Below are 20176 nucleotides of genomic sequence, written 5' to 3'. Positions count from 1 at the left end.
GAGTCAAGATCGCGCCATTGCACTCCAGCCTGGGCAACAAGAGTGAAGGAAACCCCCGCCTAAAAAAAAAAAAAAAAAAAAGAGAGAGAGGTGGTAAATGAAATTATAAAAGCAAACAGATATTTTGAAACCCAAAAGTTGTTCTAGTTCCCCCATTTGTCACTTAGACCTTTCCTGTGGAACAGGAATAGCCAAGGATGAGAAGAAAGGACTTTTAAAAATTTGGCACTAAACAAGGCCTAGGGAGACAAATGAGAAACCCTTTCAAATTGTATCCAGGACTTGTTTCCCACCACTGTGGCTTTTAAGCTAAAAACTTACAAGAGAAGGATCATTTATAAAATTTCAATATTTTTATTAATCCTCGCTTCATCTAGCACCAGGAAGCCTTCTCACACCCTTCTATCTTAAATTATTTTCCTTAGAAGAACACAGAACATGTGTCTTACCAGTTTAAATCAGAACAGAGCTACTCACAGGGTCTAAGGGAGCCCTCATATTCTGATCAGTGTCATCTCCTGATAATTCATGCAAAACAACATTTGCTAATCCTGATAATCGGCTCAGCATTTCTGTAGGAAAAGAAGGGGGAAAAAAAAACTTAAGAATCAGCAAAATGAACATAGGCTTCTCCTGTGTTGGTAACCATATCATCCATGAACGAAAAAAGAAAACCGTACAGGTAATTTGTATTTGACACAGTCTGCAGCACAAGGATATCTTCAAAAAGGCATTTGAGTATTTATAGTGTACTCACACACTGTTCTTTTCAGTGGCAATTATACAGAGGTTATCACCATCACTAACATCATTTCTAAAATAAAATACAGGTACCTAATTGCTAAACATTAATACAGTGTTAAATACAAATACATAATTGTTAAATACACCTTAAATGTGATTTTTCTCTTTAATGCCCTTCTTTCACAGTAGTTTCACTTACAAACATGAATTTCATTTTCCTTTTTCTTTTTTTTGAGACAGGGTCTTCCTCTATCATGCAGGCTGGAATACAGCCTCAGCTCATTGCAACCTCTGCTTCCTAGGCTCAAGGGATCCTCCCACCTCAGCCTTCTGAGTAGCTGAGACTGTAGGCACATGCCCAAACATGAATTTCTTATTTTTTCTTCCTCTGCCAGACTGTTATTCTCTCCCACTTGTTCAAATAAACTCCATGATTCTGCAACATTTTTCTTTTTATGTGCCCCATGAACACCATTCTTTCAGAAAGATTTCTTGATAAACCACATGGCTTTACTAAAATTTAAATATAAACATTGTTCAAAATTGTACAGCATTAAATGCATATATTAAAAAAGGACAGAAATTAGTAACCTATGCTTCTTCTGTAGAAAATTAGAAAAAGAAGAACAAATTAAAACCAGTATAAGCAGGAAAAGAAAAATAAAAATCAGAGTACATATTAATAAAAATTGAAAAATAGAGAATAGAAGTAAAACCAAAAGCTGATTATCTGAAAAGATCAATAAAATTGATAAAGCTCTAGTCAGGCTGACCAAAAAATAAATAAATAAGTACAGAAGACACAAATTACTGGCATCATAAATGAAAGAGGAAACATCATTAGTGGTCTAACATACATTAAAAGATAAATACTACAAATAGCCCTATATTTCTAAGTTCATCAATGTAGATAAAATGGGTCAGTTCTCTGAAAGATACAAGCTACCAAAACTCAAGAAGAAAAGAGAACCTGAATATATATGAGTAGATGTGTGTGGATACATGTATGTGTACACACACATACATAGATACACATATAAGTATGAAATTGAATTCATACATTTAAAACCTTCTAAGAAAGAAAACTCTAGATCAAGGTGGCTTCATTGGCAAGTACCAACAAACATTTAAGGAATAACACAGATTTTATAAAATCTATGCCGTAAGATAAAAAAGGAGGGAACACCTTCTAACTTATTTTATCACACCAGCATTCCCCTAATACTAAAAGCAGACAAAGATATTACAAGAAAACTATGGACCAATGTTCCTCATGGTCACAGTCAACAAAATATTCAAAATGGTCTACAAAATATTAGCTAATTAAATCCAGTAATATATAAAAAGATACATCACAACCAAGTGGGGTTCCAGAAATGTACAGCTAATTCAAAATATGAAAATCAATGTAATTCACCATATTAATAGGCTGAATAAGGAAAACTATATAATGTCAACAGATTCTGAAAACGCGTTTAACACATTTCAATATCTATTCATGATTATGAATTCACAATGAGAATAATTCATTCTCAGCAAACTTAGAAGTAAATTTCCTTAACCTAATAAATGGCATCTTTAAAAAACTTATAGCCAACATCATAATTAATGGTGAGAAACTGAATATTCTCACCATATCATTAACAAAGCAAAGATATTGTCTCTTACTACTTCTATCTAACACTATACTGGAAGTCCAGCCAGTGCAACAAGTAAGAAAAATAAAAGACATAGGAACTGGAAAGGAAGAAATAAAACTGTCTCAACCAGCAAAATGATTGCCCACGCAGACTTTGCTTAAAAAACAGCTCCTAGAGTAAGTGAATTTAGCAAGGTTGCAGGATACGAAGTCACTATATAAAAGTCAACTGCGGGGCCGGGCGCGGTGGCTCAAGCCTGTAATCCCAGCACTTTGGGAGGCCGAGGCGGGTGGATCACGAGGTCAAGAGATCGAGACCATCCGGTCAACATGGTGAAACCCCGTTTCTACTAAAAATACAAAAAATCAGCTGGGCATGCTGGCGCGTGCCTGTAATCCCAGCTACTAAGGAGGCTGAGGCAGGAGAATTGCGTGAACCCAGGAGTCGGAGGTGGCGGTGAGCCGAGATCGCGCCATTGCACTCCAGCCTGGGTACCAAGAGCGAGACTCCGTCTCAAAAAAAAAAAAAAAAAAAAAAAAAAAAAAAAGTCAACTGCGGCCAGGCGCGGTGGCTCACGCCTGTAATCCCAGCACTTTGGGAAGCCGAGGCGGGTGGATCACGAGGTCAAGAGATCGAGACCATCCTGGTCAACATGGTGAAACCCCGTCTCTACTAAAACTACAAAAAATTAGCTGGGCATGGTGGCGCGTGCCTGTAATCCCAGCTACTAAGGAGGCTGAAGCAGGAAAATTGCCTGAACCCAGGAGGCGGAGGTTGCGGTGAGCCAGATCGTGCCATTGCACTCCAGCCTGGGTAAGGCAAAACTCCCTCTCAAAAAAAAAAAAAAAAGTCAACTGCATTCCCATTACAATGAACAAGAGGAATTTAAAACTAGTAAACTAGTAAGTATAACATTTACAAAACAGCACTGAAAAAAAAAGAGCAGGACTTGGGTAGACAGCTAACAAAATATGTGCAGAATTTGCTGAATGCTGGAAACCACTGAAAAACTGAGGAAGAAATCAAAAATCTAAATAAATGTAGAAATAAACTATATACATGCATTTGAACTCTATAATGTTGAAGTATCAATTCTCCCTATTTTGATCTATAAAAGTAGTGCAATTTCAGTCTTAATCCCAGCAAGCTTTCAGTAAACATCAACAAGCTGACTCTAAAATATATGAAAAGGCAAGGAATGTGGAATTTACTACTACAATTACAAGACAGTGCAGCACTGGTGAAAGTATAGACACACACATCACTGGAACAAAATGGAGAGCCTAGAAATGACACACACAAATTGAGTCAACTGATTTTTGACAAAGGTACAAATGCAATAAAGTTGAGAAAGGACAATGTTTTCAACAAATGTTTATGGAACAACTGGACATCTGCAAAAGCGTGAACCTTGACATACAACTTGTACCTTATACAAATCACATCTCAAAATGGATCAGAGATCTAAACTTAAATTACAAAGCGTTTACAAATAAACACAGAAAATTTTTGTGACGCTGAATTTGGCAATGAGCTTTTAGACACCAAAAAAGCACAATACATTATTAAAAATATTGATTAAAAATTTATCACAACATAAAACTTTTGCTCTGTGAAGACAATGTTAAGAAAATGAAAAGTCATTGAAACCAGGCATGGTGGCTCACACTTGTAATCCCAGCACTTTGGGAGGCTGAGGCGAGCAGATCAGTTGAGGCCAGGAGTTCAAGACCAGCCTGGGCAACATGGCAAAACCCCACCTCTACTAAAAATACAAAAATTAGCTAGGTGTGGTGGCACATACCTATAGACCCAGCTACTCAAGAGGCTGAGGCAACAAGAATCTCTTGAACCTGGGAGGCAGAGATTGCAGTGAGCAGAGGTCATGCCACTGCACTCCAGCCTGGGCAACAGAGCAAGACTGTCTCAAAAAAAAAAGACAAATTATAGATTAGAAGAAAATATTTGCAAATAGCATATCCGGTAAATAACTTGTATCCATAATATAAAACAGTAAAAAATCTTAAAACTCAACATCAATAAAGTAAAACACCTGATAAAGAAATGTGCAAATGCTGTGAATAGACACTTCACCAAAGAAGATATATGGATGGTAAATAAATATACAAAAAGATTAAGTTAATCTGGCATTAGGAAAATACTCATTAAAAGCAAAATGAAATACCACTACCTACCTATTAGAATTGCTAAAATACATACTTTTCAATGCTGGCAAGGATATAGAGCAAAAGGAACTTTCAGTGCATGCAGATTAGAATACAAAATGGTACAGCTACTTCGTGAAACTGTTTGACAGTTTCTTTAAATATTAAACGTACATTTTTAACTTTTAAGTTAAACTTTTCTTTAAAAGTTAAACATAATCCTCCCAAGTTGTGTGTAAATCTAAAGTTATTCTAAAATCAATTCACTTTTATAACCACTGTGTACGCTACATATTCAGATCAGTGTCACCTGCTAGTCCAGAAAGTCCATGAAAGTGAGAACCACATTAATGCTTTAATAGGAAAAATCAACACAGAATTGGACTGTGCATAGCATTAGTTTACATGATTATGCCTAATTTAACTTTTTGTGATAAAATGTTATTTGGCTTTTAAAATCCTCAGCAGGAAGAAATATAAAAACTGTTGTACAAATAAACACTTAAATGAAACTAGGCTCTGCTACGGTTTTCTTCTACTGGGGATAATAATAGTGTTTAGGGCAGCCATGGTTCTTAAGAAGTGATGAGAGATTTCTGGTTTTATAAATAGGTTGTCTTATGTAATCTAATCAGCACATCATTTAGAAAAGATATGTGAGATGGAAAAAGAAAGAGAACCATTCCCTAGGAAGGCAACCCAGGATCATATATAACTTCATATCTAAATACTGGAAGGGCAACACAGTGTCATACATAAGTACATAGAACGATATATAACTATTTATTCAAGGTATGAGACCCACAGCTATAGTCAGGTTAAAAAAAAAAATCACAATTCAGCAGTACAATCTGCTAAACAGAAAGCTTAGCAGATTCTAAACTTTCTTTTCAAATTTAGAGATGTTACTTTCTTCCATAACTTTTAATGAAGGAAATGAATATCATCACCAGAGTTCCTTAGACACACAGATTTCTACTAATCAAAGAAAATCATAATGGAACCTAACTTATCAAACAGAATCACCTTATCTTCAGATTTTTCAGACCACTTTGGGAACAAAGAAACAAAATAACCAACTGATGGAATTCTGGGAAGATGGCAGTAGCAGGGGGACCCCATTGATTCCGTATCTTCCTTTATTCCCACATAAAAACAGACAAAGCAAGTTTATCACAAAAGATCCCTGACAGCCTTTACCAAAAAACTACTTAACAAAGTTTCCTATAAACCCCAGAATAAACATGGATATATGCTGGGCGCGGTGGCTCACGCCTGTAATCCCAGCACTTTGGGAGGCCGAGGCGGGTGGATCACGAGATCAAGACATCAAGACCATCCTGGTCAACATGGTGAAACCCCGTCTCTACTAAAAATACAAAAAATTAGCTGGGCATGGTGGCGCATGCCTGTAATCCCAGCGACTCAGGAGGCTGAGGCAGGAGAATTGCCTGAACCCAGGAGGTGGAGGTTGCGGTGAGCCGAGATCGCGCCATTGCACTCCACCCTGGGTAACAAGAGCGAAACTCTGTCTCAAAAAAAAAAAAAAAAAAAAAAAACAACCATGGATATAAACAAACCACCAACAGTCACAAGATCTGGGTGTCACTGGTGTTTAAGTGGGAGGAAACTGGGGGAAGCCACAGGAGCACAGCACCAAGAGGACCTCAAAGGGTCTTCCCATTCCAGTAACAGGTACCTGTCAGCGGCCCACAAGGGCTGAAAGGGCTGAGGCAGTCTGGACCTCTATGAATTCTCAAAACTGAAGAGTTGGGGCTGTCTTGCAGGATAGGGTTCCACACTAAGGAGACTCTACCGAGAGGAGAATTAAAATTTAGTGACTAAGGAAAGAGAAGGTCCAAATAAAGAGCAGGTGAAAGTGGCAAGGAAAGAAAGCCAGGAAATCTGAGAAATCCAGCCATATAGTTGAACAATCTCTAAAAACAGCACAAGAGGAAATCTTATCAAGTTAGAAAAGCTATCTAAAATAAATCTCTTTCTAAAAGTTCAGCAACAGTAAATTCACATTAAAAATAAACTACTGAGGCTGGGCGTGCTGGCTCATCCTGTAATCCTAGCACTTTGGGAGGATGAGGTGGGAGGATCACTTGAGCCTAGCAGTTCAAAACCAGCCTGAGCAATAGAGCAAGACCCCATCTCTATGAATTTTTTTTTTTTTAATTAGCCAGGCATGCTGGCACATGCGTGTAGGCCCAGCTATTCAGGAGGCTGAGGCAGGAAGATTCATTGAGCCCGAGGTGGAGGCTGCAGTGAGCCATAATCACACCCCTACAACTCCAGCCTGGATGACAGAGTGAGACCCTGTCGCCCTGTCTAAAAAAAAAAAAAAAAAAGGAACTGAAAAGTATCACAATTCAGATACAGCATTACTAGAAGAAGAAAATGATCATGATAACATCCTGATAGAAAATGGAAGCATTTCAGAGAGCCATGCTCATAAAAACAGTTCAAAACTACAATAGCCTACATGTACTAAAGGAACTAAAAGGCATTAAAAATGACATAAGATGTGAAAAAATAAACACCAGAAATAGAAAAACCCAGACATAAAGTGGAAACAAGAAGTGACTGGAAATTTTAAAATATCATTTTGGAAATGAAGATGAAGCTAGAAGAAACAGGAAAATAAGTAAATATAACAAACCATGCTGTTAAAAAGAACAAAGTTGAAACAAAGGATAATTTTAAAAATCAAAAACAAATGAACTAAAAACCAGATATGCAACTACCTTATGACCCTCAATTCCACTCTTCAGCATTTACCCTAGAGAAATGACAACTTAAGTTCACACAAAAATCTGTACATAAACATTCATAGCAGCTTTATTTGTATTAATAGGTGGCTAAACAAACTGGTATACAAGGAAATGGTTAAACAAAATGGTATATACATCCCATGGAATACTTCTCAAACTACTGACAGACCCAACAACTTAGATGAATCTCCAGAAAACTACATTGAATGAAACAAAGCCAATCCCAAAAGGTTACATACTATACAATTCCATATTTCTATAACATGTTTGAAATGACAAAATTTTAGAAATGGAGGGAAGATTAGTGGTTGCCAGTGTTTAGAGAAGGGTTGGGGTGGGAAGTAGCTGTGGTCATAACAAGGCAACACAAGGGATCCTTGTGGTGTTGGAATTGTTCAATATCTTGACTGTGGCAGTGGATACAGGAAGCCACACAGGTGACATAATACTACAGAACTTAATAATACATACACAAATGAATATACAAGTAAAACTGGGGAATTTATCAATGTCAATATCCCAATTTTGATACCATGTATTAGTTTTGCAAAATGTTACCCTTGGGGGAAACAACAAAGTATATAAGAGATCTCTGTATTATTTCTTACAACTACATGTGACTCTACAATTGTCTTCACATTTAAAAAACAAAAGAAAAAGAACCTAAATGCAACATGATATCCTGGATTGGATCCTGGAGCAGAAAATGGACATTAATAGAGAAACTAATGAAATGTGAACAATGTCTGGAGCTCAGTTAATAGTAATGTGCTAATGCTGGTTTCTTAATTTTGTACACTGTTAATGCAACATGTTAACCTTAGGGAATACTAAGCAAAGGATACACCAGACTTCTGTACTATCTTTGCAAATTTTCTTTAGTAAAGTTTCTGTAGTGATCTGAAATAATTCCTAATAATTTGTTTAATTTTTTAAAATTTAAGAAATTATCAGTTAAATAGGATTTGTGAGAAAGTGATAAATGTTGAAGGTAAGTAATATGAACAGGATTCCCTGAAGAAGAAAAGCAAAGCAAAGAAACAGCACAAACATGAAAAAAATATAATTCAAGAATATTTATTTCAAATTTTAAAAAATTTTAAAAAAAGATTTGAAACTACATCTTGTAGAGCCCACAATGTACCTTAGAATGTCAACTCAGAATTACCAACAACATACTCTAGTAAAATTACTGGACTCCTAAAGGATTTATTTAGAAGTCCAGTAATTTTACCAACAACATACTCTAGTAAAATTACTGGACTTCTAAATAAATCCTTTAGGATTTAGGCTAAAAGATCATACGACTAGTAAGATAAAGAAAATAAAACATTAGAATTTTCAACAGCAATGTTTTTGCCAGAAAAAAAAAATGAGCTGCAAATTTAAGATATTCAAGAAAAGAAAAAGTGAGCCAAGGATTCTATTTCTGGCAAACATAACCTTCAGATCTAGAAAACACAGACAAAATGTTATGAACAAGCAAGAAAATTCATGAAATATGAATATCCCCTTAAGCCTTTCCTAAATAATTTATCAGAGGCAAAACTTGAGACTAAAGAAACATCATTATAAGAACTAGTGGTGAGCATTCAATATATGGTTACTAACAGAATTAAAACTAAGTAAAAACTGGGGAAGAGACAGCGTAGTATGTAATGATGACATCCGCTGACAACATATAGGACAACCATGAAAAACAATCAGGGAGAATGCAAATAGTATATGCAAAAAATAAAAAATATTTTTAAACAGTTTTCAAGCCGGGCGCGGTGGCTCAAGCCTGTAATCCCAGCACTTTGGGAGGCTGAGGCGGGTGGATCACGAGGTCAAGACATCAAGACCATCCTGGTCAACATGGTGAAGCCCCATCTCTACTAAAACTACAAAAAATTAGCTGGGCATGGTGGTGCGTGCCTGTAATCCCAGCTACTCAGGAGGCTGAGGCAGGAGAATTGCCTGAACCCAGGAGGCGGAGGTTGCGGTGAGCCGAGATCGCGCCATTGCACTCCAGCCTGGGTAACAAGAGCGAAACTCCGTCTCAAAAAAAAAAAAACAGTTTTCAATAATTAAAAATGGTTGTTGTCTATGGCCATACCACCCTGAACATACCCAATCTCATCTAAAAGTGGTTGTAGTGGTATTAGCATCATTACTCCTAGACTACTATCTGTGAAATGTAGAATTAAAGCAAATGAGTAACTGTGGATATACTAATTCTGTATTTTCAGTTACGAAAAAAAGACACAGATGTAATACAGAAGAAATTAAGAACCCCCAAATACAAACTGATCTTTGAAACTGAATAGGAACTATCAATGTGAAATGACAATTCAGTATTTTGTATTTGTTCATATATTTTCCTAGCTCTGTCCACTGAAAAGGCTTAAAAGTAATGACAAACTGAGAAGCAATGAATATCTCTAGTGCCTAGATTGGGGTCTTGAAATACTATTTCCTATTTTTAAAAAAGTTTTAAAAAGGAAGTTTTCTTAGAGAAATAGCTAATTCCAGTTCTAAAGTGAAAATATAAAAATGAGCCTGAAACATCTTGTCATACAAGAAAGCAAGGAAGCTTTCAAAGGACACAGGTTCCCATTGGCTAAAAAGATAATTTAAATATATACAAACAAGAACTACAACACACTGAAACCCACTTAAATAAAAATATTTAAGTCTATGATTTCATAATAATAATAAACTAGTCACCATCTAAACCTATTTTCTTGAAAACTAAGTAAACCTAAGGATTTATCTTGCCTTTCCTATTTGAACTTTACTACTGAGGAAACAAAAAATAGATGAGGGAATACATCTCATAAAATGGTTCTAACTTAGTAAGTGAAAACAAAATAGTAGAATTGGAATATTAATTCTAATATTTTACAAACACTAATGAATTCATGGATCCAGACATTGAGCATCACTGGCTGATAATAAAAAGACAAAAAGCAGACATTACGAACTTCCTCATAAAAAACACTGTACCACCTATAGTCCTGCCAAGGGATGTAATCTCAGCCTGATGAAGCTTCCCATCCTGTACCAATTTGCAAGAAATGCAGAAGACAGAAGAAAATGCCAAACTGCTCTAAGAATGTACAATTCCTAGGCTGTGGGTAATTACACAGGTCAAAGGCAACTGTAATGTGAAGTCTTAAAAGAATATCAAGTTTTTAAAAAGGGCAAGATTCACATTTAAGTGATAAAACTAAGAAGAAACCACAGGAAAGTGATTATTTTTGGAAGGAAGGAGAGGGCCAAGACCACATGGAAGTGTTTCTGGGATGGCTAGCAGGCTTATAGATACTGACCTGGTACGTATGACACCTTATAACTCATTAAGCTGCATATTTTTGGGATGTGGTTTTCTATATCTGTATTTTATTTTACAGTAAGTTTTATTTTAATTAAATAACAAATAGTTAAGCAATTATGTTTAGAGATATCTATAAGAAAGTTTTTTGACTTAACCCCAGGCTTTGTCACACACCCTTACCTACATATACTTAACTCACCAGCCACTTTGTATCACTTGCAGTTCAGATTCCCCAACCCCACCTCTACCATAGCCCTGCTGTTGACACCCTTTAGGGATACACCAAAAAATATTGAAATTTTAAACACAGTGACAGTGTTTCTCAACCATTTTAAAGCCATACCCTCTTCAGAGAAATGTGTAAATATGTGTATGCAAGCACATGTGCACCCACTCACCTACCCCATAAGGTAGTATGCCTTCGAATAAATCTTTTATATATCATCAATAGCCAAGTAGATTGTGATGAATCTTACTGCATATAATTTCAATTGTGAAAATATTTTTTTTAATTTTCCATGTATATAAAATTAAAATCCTAAATATTTTAAGAATTATAGTTGCCCTCCTCTCTCCCCGATACCACTACCACAGGTGTTTCTGATTGATACTCCCTAGAAAGGAGTGTGCCCACCAGCATTTGACTGAATATCATTAAATATCATTGCAAACAAAGAACACATACACATGAACACAGAATAATAATGATAATATTAATGGCAACAATTATTGAGCAATATTTAATTTAAATGCAAAGTGAGTGTACCAGACACTTTATATACTCTTTAATCTTAACAAAATCTGCAAGATAAGTATTATCATCATCCCCATTTTATAGAGAGAAAACTGACACACAGAAATTAAGACATTTCAAGCCTTCTCAGCTAAATATATAATAAAATAGCAGCCAAGCAGGGTGGCTCATGCCTGTAATCCCAGCACTTTAGAAGGCTGAGGTGAGAGGATGGCTTAGGCTCAAGAGTTCAAGACAAGCCTAAGCAGCATACTGAAACCCTGTCTTTACAGAAAATAAAAAAAAATTAATTAATTAATTAATTAGTTGGGCATACTGGCACACGCCTGTAGTCCCAGCTACTTGGGAGGCTGAGGCAGGAGGATCACCTGAGCCCTGCAGTCCGCTATGATCACACCACTGCACTCCAGCCTGGGTAACAGAACAAGACCTTGTCTCCAAAAAAAAAAAAAAAAAAAAGAATAAAATAAAAAAGATTAATAAGATTAATAGAATAAAATAAAAAGCTATTTAAAGGAAAACTAAATTATTTTTCTCACATAATCATTTAAAAATATGTACATTTTAAGAGAGGAAAGACTAATATTTAAATGAGATAAAAATTTGGGAGAGTGCTAGACATGTACCATTTCAGGCAAGATAAAAGGAATCTCTCATAGATTGATTCAACAGTCTCAGAGATCCACAGGAAAGCAGGGGGAAGAGCACCAAACTAGGAGCCAAGAAACTGAGTTTTCAGTCCTGGCTCAATAAGAAGCTGCATCGTATCGGGTAAGTCATTGTAGAGTGTCAGTTTCCTCATCTTAAAATGAAGACTGACAAGGACCATTCTAATGCCCCCTATTCTACAGTTGTTGACATTAAAGGAATAATCTGGAAATGTAAATGGAAGGGTATCTCAGGCAAAGTTGTAGGCTTTTGGTACCTCAAAGGTTGGGAACTAGAGGCAAGAAAGCCAGTAAGTAGCCATGCTTAAGCTAAATGAAGAAAGATGGGTACTCCCTTCTATTAGGCTCACTGAGGACAGAAATGGGCAAATGTATATGTAAAAATTAATAAAGGGGGCTGGGCACTGTGGCTCACGCCTGTAATCCCAGCACTTTGGGAGTCCTAGGCGGGCGGATCACAAGGTCAACATATCGACACCATCCTGGCCAATATGGTCAAACCCCATCTCTACTAAAAATACAAAAAAAAATTAGCTGGGCGTGGTGGTGTGCACCTGTAGTCCCAGCCACTCGGGCGGCTGAGGCAGGAGAATTGCTTGAACCTGGGAGATGGAGGTTGCAGTGAGACAAGATCGCGCCACTGCACTCCAGCCTGGCACCTCGCTGGAGTGGAATAGGAATAGGAAATATTCCTATTCATAGTCATAAATTCATGTAAGGAATACATGACTGTTGGACAAACAATGTTCTTGCTGTTATTTTATAAAGCACCAAAATCATGAATAGCAACTATGGAAAAGAATAAAATGCAGAGCTTCATGCCAAGGTCAAGGATTCTATAAAACACCAAGGCAAATAAAACAGTTCCTCAAAGTGTATGCTGCCATAGCTCCCACAAACCCTGCCATAGGACCTCAACACTTGCATGTTGACGTGGCACTTAGAATTAAGTAAGTTTTGTTTTCTCCATGTCTTCACTGTTATCAACAACTATTCTTACAACATCCACCTGGTGTTGAGCATTATGCTAGGAACTATAAAAATGTAAAAAGAAATATAAGACATGTCCCTAGCCACAGAAAACATTACAACATGCACAGGAAAATAAGCAAAATAACTGAAGACATTGAGTGCATGCCTCTGTGTATACACATAAGCGTCATCTACTTTGGAATTTAAATCACATTTTTCCCACAGAAACACAGACAAGTTGGTTAGGTTTCAGTTGAGGTGACCCCTCAAACTTATTTCATGCCTATTTAGTTAAGCCTCAGTAGCTGTCCTCAATTCCTTGAATCTCGAAGTGATTCTCAACCAGATTGAGGGGCTAATAGGTAGTGCTATACAGCTGGAAATAACATATTCAATATTATGACATAATTTTCCAATTAGAAAATGAACAACTATTTTTCATGATGTAAAAGCTACTATTACATACAATAGTACAATACTACTATTGCTGTATGTATATAAAAGCTACTATTTAATAGTATGTATGTAAAAGCTACTATGTATGTAATAGTATGTAATAGTACTATTACATACATAGTAGCTTTTACATACATACTATTAAATAGTAGCTTTTATATATATACACACTATTGTATGTAATAGCACCTTTTACATACAATAGTAGCAATTAAATGTTGTTCAATAATTGAATTTAAAAGTAAGTGGTGGCCGGGCACGGTGGCTCACACCTGTAATCCCAGCACTTTGGGAAGCTGAGGAGGACGGATCACAAGGTCAAGATGTTGAGACCATCCTGGCCAACGTGGTGAAACCCTATCTCTACTAAAAATACAAAAATTAGCTGGGCGTGCTGGCCTGTGCCTGTAGTCCCAGCTACTTGGGAGGCTGAGGCAGGAGAATTGCTTGAACCCGGGAGGCAGAGGTTGCAGTGAGCCGAGATCGCTCCACTGCAGTCCAGCCTGGCGCCTGGCAACAGAGCGAGACTCTGTCTCCAAAAAAAAAAAAAAAGGCCGGGCGCGGTGGCTCATGCCTATAATCCCAGCACTTTGGGAGGCCGAGGCGGGTGGATCGCGAGGTCAAGAGATCGAGACCATCTGGACAACATGGTGAAACCCCGTCTCTACTAAAAATACAAAAATTAGCTGGGCATGGTGGCGCATGCCTGTAGTCCCAGCTCCTCGGGAGGCTAAGTCAGGAGAATTGCTTGAACCCAGGAGGCGGAGGTTGCGGTGGGCCGAGATCGCGCCATTGCACTCCAGCCTGGGTAACAAGAGCGAAACTCCATCTCAAAAAAAGAAAAAAGAAAAAAAAAAAGTAAGTGGTAGCTATAACAAACATACACAGCGTGACCTGCCAAGCACTGCTCCAGAATCTTTATACGCAATTTACTTATCCTCATTATTTAACTCACTTTATTCTTTTTTTTTTTTTTTAGATGGAATTTCACTATTGTTGCCCAGGCTGGAGTGCAGGGTGCAATCTCGGCTCACTGCAACCTCTGCCTTCCGGGTTCAAGTGATTCTCCTGCCTCAGCCTCCCAAGTAGCTGATATTACAGGCAGCCACCACCATGTCCGGCTAATTTTTTGTATTTTTAGTAGAGAAAGGTGTTTCACCATATTGGCCAGGCTAGTCTTGAACTCCTGACCTCAAGTGATTCCCACCTCAGCCTCCCAAAATGCTAGGATTACAGGCATGAGCCACCACACCTGATCTAACTCACTTTATTCTTACAACAACTGCAATAGGGAGTACTGTCAGTATTCCCAGTTTTCAGGTGAGTAAACTAAGGCAGAGGGAAGTTAAGTAATTTCCCCAGTCACATAGCTCAACAAAGCTTCTTGGTGGGAGAAGATACACAGAAAATATTTTATTTTCTAAATAATCTCATTACCCAATATTCTTCACTGGGGTTGAAAGTAGGATGAGGGTATAAAGGCACTGGGTTAATAGTTAGATAAGTACTTTATTTTTTTTAGCAGTATGTAGACTAGAATGATTTATAGTAGTATGGCCTCCAATAATTCCATATTGCTTATATCACAGACAGGTTCGCACAAGGGCTCTAGAATATATAAATATACATGGATGTTCACAACAGCAGTGTTTTGATGGCTAATGACTGAAAATCTAAATGTCCATCAGTAAGGGACAGGCTAAGTACATTTTTAATATTTTTACAGAGGACTGCTGTGTAGCTATCTAAAAGGATGAGGTAGTTTTATACCCATGGATATTGAAAATGCCTAATATACAGTATTAAATGACAAAAGAAAGGAGTAGAATAGCATTAGGATTCCACTTTCGGGAGAGACAGAAGGCGGTATATATTTTACATGTGCTTCATTATGATCAGAAAATTTCTTAAGGATAACCAATAAATTGTGTATAATGTTTACTTCTGGGAAGTGGAAAATGGAGACAGGTAGATCAATAGATAAGAGATGAAAAAGATTTTTCTTTTTACATTGTATCCTTCTGTATTAAATTTCCTTTATCAAAAGCATGTAGCTGATTTTAAAATAGCTTAATTAAAAACACAGCAATATAGAGCCTAGTCTCCTTTTACATAATGGTTTCTAACCACAGACTGGTATGTAATGATCAGTGGTATTCCTAATAGCAGTGAACCTAGAGAAGTTAACGAATGATTCATTTTATAAACAAGGATAAAGTCAACATCCTTTTAATTAACCCATTAATCAAAGGGAGAAAAAGAAAAGGGGCCTATACACCTCAAGCAGAAAGTTGAAAAAAATCTTCTAAAGATGATTATTTTTAAGAAAGGCTGCATTCCTGGATGCCAGAGAGGACAATAGCCTTCTTGAAAAACAGGGAAGCACCTTTATGTGATCGTCAAATTGGGTTGGGAATTCCCACGGTGTGTACAAGACTTTTTAAAAATTTCATTAAGTTTGTACTTTTGTATATTTCATACTATACACAACATATTTACAGTGGTAGTCACATGCCATCCATAATTAAACATACAATATTTGGGGAGATGCTTGCTCAAAAATGTTTTACTGACAGGGAATGCAATTTAAAATGTTTGGAAACTACTGAGACAGTAAAAAAGAATTAATGCAGTCAAGAGGAAAACATTAAATGGTCATTCTGCCGTCAAGGAATGAGAAGTGAAAGCTATGAAGCAGTCAATGTACAATGCCTGCAACTTCTGAGTGCTCTTCAACTTTTTCCTGCATCTATTCCAAAACCAAATCCTGCCATTTTTCCAACAGAATATTTCCTGAGTGTGTCCCTTCATAACCATTCTGATCGTCTAAATCTTATCAAGTCACGCTTTTGGAAAGGCCTCCCACCGTTCTGAAAAGAGCTCTCCACTTGCCTGCATCTAACACACGGTAAGAAGGTCCTTTAAGTACTCGGACAGCTTCCAACTATCTCCGAAAGTGAAAGTACTTATCTATGATTTTGAATATCTCTGTCCCACTCTCAAACTCTCCGCTCCCCACAGACCAACTGGAGCTCTTTAAATAAGTCAGACAAGTATATTCCTCATTCCTCAAGGGACCCACCCTCTCTTTCACACTCTGTGCAGAATAAACATACTCCATACCACCAAGTCAAGTTATTTTTCCTCCAGAATTCTCTTCGAGGTTCCTTTTTCTCTAACAGCCTGCCCACCTCTGATTCCTGGAATTCTTGTGTTGATGGGATCGTTGGGATCTTTTCTCTCTTCTCATCTTTCCAGTTACCCGTTAGCATTAGCAGGATCATTGAACAGGCCTCCGTTTGTATTAATATCTCCAATGATTCTGTGATCTCCGCCCTCAAGACCTTTGATTTCTTTGCGTCCCGCCTCCCTTTCGCGACACTAAGTTTGTTTAGGGCCTGAGCAAGGGGCCCCGCAGGTTCTTTCTGACGTCAGCGGCTGCGCACCGAGGCCGATTAAGGAAGGCCGGGAACAAGGCCTTGCGGACAGGACTGACCTGGGCGCTTTTCCCGGTCTCTCCCAGAGAAGAAAGGTGACGGGGAGGGGACAGACCGTGAGCAAGTGGTCCGAGTCTGCGCAGGGCGACCCCGAAGGCCCTCCGGAGGCGCCAAGAGGTTTGCGGGCTACTACAACGAGGCCTGGTAGGTGAAGGAGGCGGGTGAAGGGCCGGATCCAGGACTGAATCCCGGAGAGGCGGGGCGAGGAGGGTACTCCAGTGTAGCTGCTAGGGCAGCTCCCGCGGCCCTTCTGGCGGGGGTGACCATTGTTGGACTCGCAGAGGGGAGGAGTTGGGGAGCGTCCCCCACTCACCTACAAGTGCTGCCGCCCGAGGCTCCAGCTGCCCCCCTCCCAATTCAAGCCACGTCAGCTCGGGAAACCAGTACGCGACACCTACCAACGCCGCGCCCCGCCAGGGGCTCAACCACTAGCAGTTGGGACGGAAGATGGGATTAAAACACCGACCAATCAAGACTATCGGCAGGACGTTACCACGGAGACCAGGCACGCCTTGTTTGTTACTAACCTATCAACAATGACGGAAACCAATCAACAACAGAAGATGCTCTGCTTCCTCAACGAAACAGCCAATGGACCCTAAAGACTGAATGACGGGCGTGATTAGACGCGAGTTGGTGCCCCGGAAGAAGATCTGGGGAGGGACCGGAAATGCCGAGAGGGCGGGCGTTCTGGGAATGGTCAGGTGTTCTTGGCATGAAATGCTTAAGCTGGATTCCTCCAATTCCTCCGCTTCGTCGGCTGTGACAGATCGAGACTGCGACTTGGGCTTCCTCATAGAGTTTGAGACTGCGGGCACCCGCTGCCATTAGGATTGTTGAATGAGCTGTGAGAAGGGAGTTGGGGATACGGAACTCTTAGAGTCAAAAAATACTGGAGCCTCTTAGTTGTTCGTCTAGTATGACCTTTTGATTTTGTTGATGAAAAACAACCGTAGAAGTAACTTGCCCGAAGTCAAACAGCGACTTAGTGATGGAACTCGGACTAGAACCCGATGTCAGTATGAACGAGTATCAGCGATGTCTGTAAGGACATGATTGTGAGAGAGAGAGTAGTGACTACTAGGAATGTGTGTCTTACAAAGTGTAGTCTAAGCCAGGCAAGACCTAAGGAAAAATTGAGAGTTGAAGGCTCAGGTTCTGCAATGGGTGTCATTGAGGAACTCCAGCAAAAGACTGAAATCACTCATGCTCTCCTTAAACTCCTAAGGAAAGGGAGAGAAAGTAACCAGCTCCCAGTGGCCTGTCATTTCAGGCACTCTTGACAATAAGAATAATGTTGGTTTGAATTTATTGAATCACTGTGTACTCAGCTGGCCCATTGGATGCATACTTAAGGGTTACATAACTCTTTGCAATTCAAACATCAGCTCAGTAAGGCCTTTCCTGGCTGCCCATCTTTTGGAACTGGAGGTCATTATGCTAAGTGAAATAAGTCCAGCACAGAAAAACAAATATCGCATGTTCTCACTCATGTAGGAACTTAAGAAGTTGATCTCATGGAATAGATATAAGTACCAGAAGCTGGGTTGGTGGAGTTGGGGGAGGCAGGGAAGAGATTGGTTAGAGTCACAAAGTCACGTTCTAATCTAAGTATAAGCAATTGTTAGTGTAGCCCTGTCAAATACTGTCTAGTGTTATATAAATATTCTCTTTCCAGTTGACCAACTGGTAGAAACTAGGCTAGTGTATGGACCAGGTAAAAAATTGGTAGAAATATTTTCTTCCTTTTCACTGTTAACTTAGACAAAGTGGCTTGAGGTGGGTAAACATCAGGGAAGAGGAATACTCAGTTTCTTATGAGGTAAATAGAAGCTCTGATAAAAGGGTAGGCACATTCATTTATGTTAAAAATTCATACCCACAAAATGCCATTTGCCCAAACAGAAGATTGCTTCTGTTCTATATTCTATGCTTTCTAGGTCACCAATAACATACTACATTTTCCCCAGTGAAGAGGTCAATAAAGTAATCTGAATTGATTTTATTAATACCACAGATTTAGCTTTACAGTTTATCTCATTTATTTTATAGATAATATGAAATATATTAACATTTTATAAATACATATATTAAGTTTTAGATTTGTTTAAGGAGTTATATAATTTGTAAAGTGAATCATCAACTTCTGGTTCCTATTTGTCTTTTAAATCTTAGATTAACTTAAACTAGACAACTAACTCCCCTCCAAGTTTGCCATCACTTTGGGTAACTTTATTGTCATGTAGGTGGCTCATCTGCTTCTCTGCTCAGGTCTTTGATTCCCACATCTGTGGGTGTCCTTTACTTCCACACTACTTCATCCAGCTATTCTCTAAGCTACATCCTAGACTTTAAATAATAATAATAATAGTTCATTACGTCTTTAAAATCTTAGAGTCAAACAACCAATTAATTCCATATCCATTACAGTTCAGTTGTTCTCAGTCTTGGCTACACTTTAGAGTATCCAGAGACATTTTCAAAATTTCTGCATTTCAGATTAATTAAATTGGAATCTCTAGAAGTGAGATCCAGGGATCAGTATATTATATACCTCCCCAGGTGATACCCATATGCAGCCACAGACAAGAACCACATATTTAACTCTTCCATTCGGTTATTTTACTGTGCTTGTAATTGAAACACTGAACCCTCAGCTGTCTCAAAGCCTCATTTTCCCTTGTTCTTTGCCCCACTGATTTCTTGTTACATTCACCAGTACACCATCAATCCTGGATTAACCTGAAGGTCCTTGCATGCCTCAGCATGTGACTGGCTGAGCACTGGTGGTGAAAAATCACAGAATAGGTCAGGATGGTGCCAGCACTGGTTCATTCATTTTCGATTGCACCTGGGTTCTCAGTGTTAGTTATTTCATGTTCCCATTCTCCACAATACATATTTAAAACATGCTTTACTTTTCTCATACTACAAATTACCTGGCTTTAAGAATTCAAACTAACTTTATTTTTCCTGAAATATCAAATGTTCTCATTTTTCTTTCCTTCCCTTAAACCTTCTTCTTTATTGTTTTGTATCTCACAACTTGTGTTTTTATTGAGTTAGCAAAAATCTGAACATCTCCTCTGAGTTCTTTTTTTCTCTCACTCCTTATATCAAATATCTCAAAAATCATGTGGTTTACGTATTCCAAAAATTCATCTATTTCGCAGATTGCTGCAAT

The 20176-nt window shown here is 38.3% G+C and overlaps 1 protein-coding gene across 11 annotated transcripts in view; it reads right to left on the bottom strand.

Moving 5' to 3' along the window:
- The window catches only part of GOLGB1 (golgin B1), a 93412-nt gene extending 75927 nt beyond the window's left edge, over positions 1-17485 (bottom strand). For 3 of the 11 annotated variants that reach the window (XM_032267670.1, XM_032267674.1, XM_032267677.1), the window contains exons 1-2: positions 17306-17485; positions 478-572 (exon numbers count right to left, since the gene is read on the bottom strand). In XM_032267670.1, coding sequence (XP_032123561.1) covers positions 478-570 — 93 coding nt within the window. In that variant the 5' untranslated portion in view covers positions 571-572; positions 17306-17485. Of the gene's footprint in view, positions 1-449; positions 573-16686; positions 16971-16991; positions 17280-17305 lie in introns of those variants that run through there. The other 8 variants (XM_032267667.1, XM_032267671.1, XM_032267672.1 and 5 more) reach the window with 6 other exon arrangements.
- Positions 17486-20176: the final 2691 nt, after the last annotated feature.

The sequence above is a fragment of the Sapajus apella genome, unplaced genomic scaffold, assembly GCF_009761245.1.
Source record: "Sapajus apella isolate SASKATOON/1434 unplaced genomic scaffold, GSC_monkey_1.0 scaffold171, whole genome shotgun sequence".
Classification (NCBI taxonomy): Eukaryota; Metazoa; Chordata; class Mammalia; order Primates; family Cebidae; genus Sapajus; species Sapajus apella.
Note: the sequence above shows the minus strand (reverse complement) of the source record. Positions and strands in the feature narration are given on the sequence as shown.